Source organism: Chinchilla lanigera, unplaced genomic scaffold (assembly GCF_000276665.1).
Source record: "Chinchilla lanigera isolate Chin_1 unplaced genomic scaffold, ChiLan1.0 scaffold00128, whole genome shotgun sequence".
NCBI classification, from domain to species: Eukaryota; Metazoa; Chordata; class Mammalia; order Rodentia; family Chinchillidae; genus Chinchilla; species Chinchilla lanigera.
In genome coordinates this window covers 1116841-1126439 of record NW_004955529.1, presented here as the reverse complement: position 1 = coordinate 1126439, position 9599 = coordinate 1116841, and the positions used below count along the sequence as shown (strand labels likewise).

The 9599-nt window shown below is 34.0% G+C and overlaps 1 protein-coding gene across 2 annotated transcripts; it reads left to right on the top strand.

The window, feature by feature from the left end:
• Positions 1-843: 843 nt before the first annotated feature.
• On the top strand, positions 844-7734 carry Hmgn5 (high mobility group nucleosome binding domain 5; the record flags this gene model as incomplete). 2 transcript variants are annotated; one of them, XM_005410073.2, is given in 5 exon segments in its annotated part: positions 849-1012; positions 2853-2882; positions 3451-3480; positions 5869-6006; positions 6988-7734. In XM_005410073.2, coding segments are annotated over 5 exon segments (879 nt in total). In that variant the 5' UTR covers positions 849-997.
• Positions 7735-9599: the final 1865 nt, after the last annotated feature.

Below are 9599 nucleotides of genomic sequence, written 5' to 3'. Positions count from 1 at the left end.
CGTACCACAAATGAGTGCCTCAATCTCTTATGCTAGTCCAGGCTCTTGAGTCTTGAGTACGTTCATGTGTGGCACCTACTCAATTCAGTTCACTATTACTTTTGGCTTAAAAATCCATTGTATCAGTACTTTTCCTTTAGACAAACCTCTGCTATTACAAACTTTCTGCGAGGTGCCATTGGATTCTTGGTGGACTCGCTCCAAGGGTGACAATAGTATTTTAACGGGTATCCCCGCCCTAGGTTCCTCCCCCACTTCCAGTTCCCTGTTTTGTTCCTTCTTTCCACCTGCAGGAGGCGCGCCATATTGGCACCCTCCTGCCAGCACCACAGCTCTGTTTTGGCAGGAAGCTCCCTCAGCCAGAGACATATTTCCACTCTTTTTAATTCTGAATAAGTGCTCCTGTCACTTTATCTCTTCACTCCTGCCAAATGTGCCAGAGAAATACTGTATCCCAGACTCAACTGGCTCTCAAAAGCACCCCTCCCCTCTACAAAGAGGTAAAGGTCGGGTTTTGGAGACTGTGAAGAAAGTAACTGCTGGGACCTGTCATTTCAACGTAAAGAGAAAGAAAAAGATCGAGATATCTATGGTTTTTCTTGCAGTCATGTGCGAGTACTATGCGTCTACGAATTTCGCGAGCTTCTCCACCCCACCGCCTGTCAGAATAGGCAGAGTACAAGGGTTTCGGTCAGGTCCGCAGGCCACACCTTCCCAGCCTACCACACCTCTTCTTATTGGCTTAACAGCCTGTCACTCGAATCTGGCTCCCACTCCGGATAACCACTCACGTAGTTTGGTTGCGTCTTGGTGTGTTTAATGTTGCCAATAAACGAGAAGCTTTTTTTTTTTTTTTTTTTTTTTTTTTTTAAAGAGTACGGGTCCTGCTGCAGTTAGTTCATTGAAAAACTCAGGTGCTTCTCGGAGTGATCAAGGAGAGACTGATTTCATATATTTTTCTGTCGCCTGTTAATCTGTCCTATAGAGAGTTGCAACAATGCCAAAAAGAAAGGTAAGTGAAATGGGAAGGTAGAAGGGAAATTAGTTGCTGAAATGCGTGTTTCCTAAGGCAGAGATTTTTTTGAAACGCATTTTAACTTTTAGTTTGATTCTGTGATGTGCTGAGTAGAAGGAAAGGGAATAGCAAAGAGCAGTCGTTTTAAATTTTAGGATCGTCTCTCATGCAACTGGTAGTTCACTTTTGGTGCGTTTTGTTTAGGGCGAAGAACTGCTTGAGAGGTGTCTCTATGCTGAATTACAAACAGCCATAGTGCTGTGCCGTCGTTTCCTAACCCCACCTCCTTCCTCCACTTACTGTATTGGAGAACGCTTCGCCCAGCCGCACTTTCAGAAACTAGTTTCCTCCTCTGGCTCCTGTTTTTCTCGGGCCACCGTCCCGTCTGGGGGAGCGAAAGCCAGGACTTTCTCCAGTCTTTCTTCCTTCCCTCCCTCCCTCCTTTCCTTCCTTCCTCCCTCCCTCACTCCTTTCCTTCCTTCCTCTCTTCCTTCCTTCCTTCCTTTCTTCCTTTCTTCCTTCCTCCCTTCCTCCCTTTCTTTATTCCCTCCTCCACTTCTTGTCAGGCCAAATGCCTATGAAATGGTAATACTGTGCCATTAGGCGGCGCAGACTTCAAACTGTCCTAGAAAAGAGAGATTCGCTGCTGTGAGTAGAAACTACGACTGCGATTTCCTCTCTCCCAGCTCTGTAGCTAAAGGTGGAAAGGTGATAAGGATCCCATCCCATGAACTACTGCTGATGTTTGGAGATAACAGAACATTTGTTGCCTTTAGACATGAAGAGCTGCTCTGAACTGTTTAAGAGCTACAGCTCTTTTGCAACTCCCACTTCAAAATTTCTGCCACCTCTCAGATGGCAGATAAGTTTGTGTTGGTTGTTTCTGTGCTTTGGGTTTGTTTGTTTGTTTCCTGAATCCCCTATAAGTGAAATGGAACGTGGACTTATTGCTTTGTAAGACTATAAAACATTGTAGTAATGTAAAGCTTTATGATTGATTTCATGTTATTTGTATTAACCTGTCTGCCTTCCATAGCCCTAACACAGGAACCGGGCTGAAATTCCCCAGTGCTCTAGAGCTATGAGTTTGAATCGTGCAATAGTTTGATAATTCCCAAAATATACGGTTACTCAGATATGGAAAGCAATCCTTTCTAATCACCACCCCTCTTTCTGAGGTTTCCGCCTTTGTGCTTTCCTGGACTTGTGCAATGGGTCTTGCTGTTTTACAGAGCTGACAACACAGGAACCAGCTATGCAGAAAGAAGTAGTGGGAAGTTTTAAAATCTGCCCCTAGCTTCTCTGAATACAGTGCTGCTGTTATCACAAGAAGGTTCTCCCTTCAAAGCATTGTGGGGAATTGCTCCTCTATGCAGAACGTGAAAAAGAGAATCAATAAAGAACGTCTTATAGGTACAATTGCATAGCAAACACAAATAAAGAGAGGGAAATTGCATGAACCTTCGCCTTCATTTTGCAGGCCCCCACTATTTATCTATCTATCTATTTATTTATTTATTTATTGGCTTTAACACAGTACAGCAGGTGTACTTCAAAATGAAAAAGGTTTGCTTTTCAGAGATGTTATTTACACAGAAGAATGAAATTGGTTGTAGGTTGTATAAACATATGTCTTGAGAATCCCAGTGTACATTTATACCTTAGTAGACAGAGGTATGTATCAGAACTTCTGGGAAATAACACATAATTACTTGAATAGGAACCCAGGAAAGAGTGGTAATTGGCTACACTGCAACTGTACTCCATAAGCAATATTTTCTGATCTATATGATCATACTGCTAATCTTATTTCTGTGTGCTTTTCTCTTCTTTATAGGCTGCAGATCAAGGTGACGTGAGGCAGGAGGTGAGTGTCTTTAGTTTTAGAATCTGTCCTGGGGGAAAATCCACTTGTTTTGTAAATTTCAAATGCATAAACAGCTGACAAAAGATATGTGTTGGTGTATTTGGACCATATGAGTTCCAAAATTGGATGTCAGTGAACTCTTTCATAAATATAGTAGTAATAAAAGGTATGAGCTTCTTAGAATTTAGGACCTTGTACTTTATAAGACACAGAGAAATCATCTTAAGCAATAAATAAATACATAAATAAAATTAGAAATTGTTTTGTCAGTTGTCAAGAAAGGCTTATATTTCCATTTTTAAATGTTTCCTGTTACTAGCATTTGTGTTAATTTACCCTCAATGAAGTTTACTTCAGGATTCTTTTTTCCTTAGCATAGGAAGTGTCCAGAGGAGGGCACAATGAAAATTTATATTTCCAGAATGTTATTTGCTAAACAAGTTAACAATTGCTGCTTTAATGAAAATATTTGTGTGATATTACACTAAATATTTTCACAACACTAAAAATAATCCTACTTTTGTGTATCCATAATTATCTTACCTGGTAATTCTTTTTTCACTTATAGCCAAAGAGAAGATCAGCTAGACTGTCTGCTGTAAGTAGTCATTTAAAAAAGAAGCACATGCATAAGGAAACGTCATTTTAAAATTTAGAGAATCTTGAATTATACTATATTTACTATTAGGTATATTTTTGAAGTTTAATGAAAAATATTTCACACTAAGGGAATATTTTTTCTAGTTTTCATTTCTAAAACATACTCATTTTAATTAAGAGGTTGGATTTCATTGCTAGAGATTTTTTTCAATTGTATTATATTCTGCTCTGTCTCTCTTTTTTCCATACCTATATATTTTTTGATGCAGATGCCTATGCCCATTATACCAGAGTTGAAACCCCAAAAACATCAACTCCAATTGAAAGAATATTCTATTTCTAATGTTGAGAGAAAAAGCTGTGCTTCTTTTGACATATTTTTGCAAAGGCACACAGCTGATGATTTTGCTTTATTTTTTGTTCAATTAGTAATATAGTATATTGCACCATGTAATATATATAAACACTTCAGGTGGGGAATTTTTTTGTTTTCCTGTTTTGGGATTCTTCACCATGTGTCAGCTTTATGTAGAGAGGCAAAACAGCATTTTAGTAAAATAGACCCATTAAATGCATATGCTTTTGATATTTCATAGTCACAGTACTGATATTCCTGAGAAAACAAAGGGTACAAAGTGAAGTAACTGGGGCTGGGGATTTAGCTCAGTGGCACAGCGCCTGCCTGGCAAGTGCGAGGTCGTGAGTTCAATTCCCGGTACCGGAAAAAAACAAAACAAAACAAACAAAGTGAAGTAACTAAAGCAGTGCTTTGTAGTAATAGTAGTAACCAACATGTGATATTGTGTACTTTCATTGGTACTTTCACATATGTTACATTAATTTTGAATAGACACAAGTGCTCTTTTACAGATTTCTATTCTCTGATGATGATATGACTAAAGGCATGTTAAAAATAGAAATAGCATCAAATTAAGTTCCCTATTATTTGCTTCATACATAAGGATATTTTAAGATTTGTTGGAATTTTTAAAATCAAGACAAACTAAAGCTGTAAGAAGTATTAGAGATCATATAAACTAATCATTGTGTAATTTATAAATTTAGAAACTGTTGTCATGTTTACAAGATGCTTTGAAACCTTTGATTAAAGAGTATTGGTCTTTCTAACGATATTGTTAAGATGAGGGCTAATGGGCTATTAGTAATAGTTGATTTATTAATAATACATAAATACAGAAAAGAGCATTTCTTTCTTATTTTTCTTATGCTATAATAGTCTACTTCTATGTTAAAACAACAATAATTAAATAAGTTTTTTCTACAAATTCTACTTTAAATTTTAAGAAGGGTATAAATATGAATACACACATAAAAACAAATATGTGATAATGAAATATGTATGATGAATTTATAACATTTTTTCTCTATTGTACTTTTTAACTGTATACACTTAAATTGGTAAGTACAGTTTAATTTATTTTAAAAAGATAAAGAAAGCCTGGAGGTGTATCTCAGTGACAGAGAATTTGCCTAGCATACATGCAGGTCTGGATTGGATCCCTAGCTCTGAAGTTCTGGGGCCCCTGGGGGTAGGGCTAGACTAAAACAATATGTAATCGTAGACTTTAAAGTTATATACATTTCTTAGCTCCCTGTCTCATTTGTTTAAACAGCAATTTAAAGTTTTTAATTCAATTTCACATATTTTACATATGCCTCTCATAAATTCTGTGCGCAATGAGTGATATTGCATTCCTTCCACATATGAATAAAGCAATTTCAAAACGTTTTATGCTTTTGCTTAAAACCATATCACATAAATGGCAGGCACAATTCAAACATGGGTTTTCTGCCCTTTAAACTCAATAGTCTTTCTACTAATTGCACATTCACACAGAGAGTTTTTTTGGTAAAGCAAGCATGATTCAAGACATTTCAAACATATAAATACAAAGATTGAGCCACCTATACCCCATGGTACTCTCTTAAATATGACTAAATTAATACTATCTGAATATAGCATTTCTCTTAATTACTATCATTGGAAGCTTTAGAATGAGTAAAATCGTATTGCTGATAATTAGACTAGACAGAGATCAATGGATACCTTCTCATCAGAGACAATAAATTTATTAGTGTACTGTGATGCTGGCAATTGGACTTTGGTGGCCACTGGTCACCATTCTAACTTGTTGATTCCCCTATACATCAATCAGCATAAAATCAAACTAATTTGACTTACATCAGGGAAGCAAAACTCTTTTTAAATGCTGCTTTAATACTTAAAATAAAACTAAAAGTGTTATGTTAAGTTTGTTATCAGTTTTTTCCCTCAATTATTATAAAAGTTGTTAAGTGACTTTGACTAATCAACAAAGCAGGTGAACTGTGTATTTATTGTTATTCTTTTTGTGTTGCTGGATAGATAATGAAGACCAAAAATGATATGATAGAAATAAACACTGATGCAAATGCCAAAATACTAGCTGAAACCAAGCAAGAAGTTGATAAACAAGACTACAACAATAAAAATGCTGAAAATGGAGAAAACAAAATTATAGAGGTATCTTTTAATAATGGATTCAAGTGAAGGAAATTTTATTTAACATTTAGTTTGAAAGTTGAGAAACATTAAATGAATAGTGGTTCTTTAGTATAATGATATTTAAAGACAAAATAAAATGATTTGTTATCAAAAAAACCAAAATTTTATAGCAAAATAAGTGAATAACAGTACTTAATATACTATGTATTATTATCTTCAAAGTATTTACTTAAAGTACAAGACATAGACCAAAAAGATTCTTACAAAGAAGAAACAAACAGATAATAACACAAAATTTTTTCATGAAGAAAATAATTTTAAAATATGAGAAATTATACGTGTAGTGAGAGCAGAGAGTTAGCCTTGCTATAGCTGCAACAATGTCAATGATCATGACTTAGCACCAACATGATGAACCCCTTATTAAATATAGGCCAATCTTTCATTGTTGTTGTTGATGTATAGGATATTTATAAATTCTTTCCCTAAGTAAATGTTTAAGTAGGTTTTGCTTTTTACTGTCCATATTCCATTTTTGAGTATTTTAGGAAAATACTGAAAATGGCATGTATTATGTCATAATCAAATGTACAATACTTAATAAGTAATCATTATGATATTTGGTGAAGAACTTTTAAAATAATTTTTAGGGAAAAGTTTAATTTTCCCATTTGTAGAAACTGTGTTATTTTCCTAATTCATGTTTGTATGCATGTTACTCACTGAGAATTTCTGACACAGAATAACCCTATGTCATATTTTATGTATTTACTTTGTGCTTAATCATATTTCTGAAGAAAATTATTTATATGAATAAGCTTTCCTGAATTTATTACATATATCTATGAATGTTTGTATACAGTCATTTTAATCATTTCTTAGAATATTTTCCTTATGTTGTGATTTTTCTACACCAAAATTGCATTTTTGTAAAAGAAATATTAATTTAAGTATGTAGGAAGAGCAATTCTAAAATACAATTTTTTACTGCACATTTAGACACCGACTCTTAAAAAAGAATTTGGGGAAGTAAAAGAGGAAAAAAACTATGACACTGAAGAAGAGGGAGGAGAAAACAAAGAAGAGGAAACAGAAGGAAAACAAGATGAAAAAGATCCGAAAAATATAAAAGGTCAAAATAAAGAAGAGAGAGGAGAAGATGAAAAACAAGGCCAAGATGAAAAAGAGGAAAAAGGGGACGAAGACAGAAACAAGAAAGTAGGATACAGAGAAAATGAAGATTACCAAAATGAAAAAAGAGATGAAGAGGATGAAGAGGGAAAATGGAAAGAAGATGAAAAAGAGAACAAACATGGAAAAGAGAAAGGAGATGATGAAAAAGATGGAGAAGATGGAAAAGAGAAAGAAGGTGGGAAAGAGGAGGAATTTGGAAAAATGGGTGAAAATGGAAAAGAGGAAGGAGATGAAGATGAGATATTTAAAATAGAGGAGGGATCTGGACAGGGAGATGAAGATGGAAATATGGAAGAAAATGCAAAGAAAAAAGAAGAAGACAGAAAAGAGGAAGAAGGAAAAGATGAAGAAGATGTGAAAGAACATGGAAAAGTATATGGGAAAGATGAAGGAGATAAAAACGAAGATGAAAACAAGGTTGAGGTTGGAAATGAAGCTGAAACAGTAGAAATTGAAAAAGAGGGTCTTTGAATATTGTCTAAAACTGCCCTATAAGGGCCAGGGATATAGCTCAGCGGCACATGTGCCTGCTTGGCAAGCACAAGGCCCTGAGTTCGATTCCTGGTACCAAAAAAAAAAAAAACTGCCCTATATAGTTTCATAATTTGGTAACATATACCCTCATACAATATTAATAGATATAAATATTTTATCACACATTTCATAAACACTGCTTTTTGGCATCATCTAATTTTGGAACATTACATAGCATATACGTTTTATTAGTCACAAAATGCCTAACATGAAACTGTAATCTAAAACTTTTGTGACAATAGTAGTGGAATATGTAAAAAAAACTTTCAATTTTGTCAGTGAATTTTCTTTTGTGTATATTACATTTAAATCTTTGAACTTGAACTGCATAGTTTTATATATATACATATATACATATATATATTTCACAATGTAGGGTTTCCAAAAGAAAAAAATTCATGCAACATTCTTATGGTTCTCTAAATTGCGTTTATAAAGAAAGTGGACTATTTTCCTTTCATTTAATGCTATGAGTTAGAATTACCTTACCCAAATATAATTTTATTAATAACTTTGGAATATATAAAGTTGTAATTCTGTTTTTGAAAAAAATATAAACATTTATTTCACAAGGGTAATTTCAATATTATGTGTTTATGAAAAGTTTTCCTATAATGCACAATGTTTTACTGGATGTATCTCAATTAAAAACACTCTTCAAAGATGATTGTGGGCTGGAGATATAGCTCAGCGGCACAAGTGCCTGCCTAGCAAGTGCAAGGTCCTGACTTTGATTCCCAGTGGAAAAAAAAAAAAAGGCTGGTTTGTTATATCTCAAAACTGTGGATAATGAAATATTATAACTCTAGATTTTTATATTGTGATGTTCATGACACCATTTAAAATTTTTCATTGAGATATAATTATGATGTGACTCACTATTTTAGTAATTTTTAAGTGTGAAGTTCATTTGTTTTTAGTATGTTCATAGTGCTTTGCAGCCATCACCACTGTCTACTTCCAGAGCATTTTCATTACCCAAATACAAAACAAAGGTACCTATTAATAGTTTCTCCCCTTTTCTCATCAACAACTCTCCACCTTCCATCCTCTGGCAATGGTTTCTGGTTTTGTGAAATTGTCAATTCTGAACAGTTCAAATAAATGAAATCGTACAATATATGTGTGTGGTTTTTGAGCTTGGCTTCCTTAACTTAGCATAATGTTTTCAGGTTTATCTTTGTTGTAACTTGTCATTACTTCCTTCCTTTTTATGGTTGAATAATAGTTCATTTTATCAAAATGCCACATATTCTTTTTTGTTGGACATTTAGGCTTCTACATTTTGTAAGTTATGAATAATTTTGCTATGAACATTCATCTACATTTTTTTCATTTTTCTTGAGTATGCATATAGGAGTGAAGTTACTGAGTCTTACACTAATTCTGCATTTGACTTTATGAGAAACTTTCGTACTTTTTCAAACTTTCGTCAACATTTCATATCCATCATCAATATATGAAAATACTAACTTATCCATATCTTTACCAATATTTACATTACCTGACATTTATTAAAATCATGTCAATAGAGTGATTTAGGGTGATAAAAGGCATGTGGAATTTTTTTTGTCATGTGGTTTTGATTTGAATTTTCCTAATGATGTTGAACATCTTCCTATATGATTGTTGGCTCTTTTTATATATTTGAAGGAGTGCCTATGCAAATCTTTTACCAATTTTTAAAATCACATTGTCTTTTTAGCATTAAGTTGTAAGGAATGTGTTTATTTTAGCTATAAGTCCATTATCAGACAGGTGATTTGCAAAAACATTTTCCCATTTTGTTGTTCTTCATTGTGTCTTTATGTCATAAAGTTGTACACTTATGTTTCCTTCTAAGAGTTTTGTATTTTTATGTGTAGGCTTTCTTCTATTTTGTG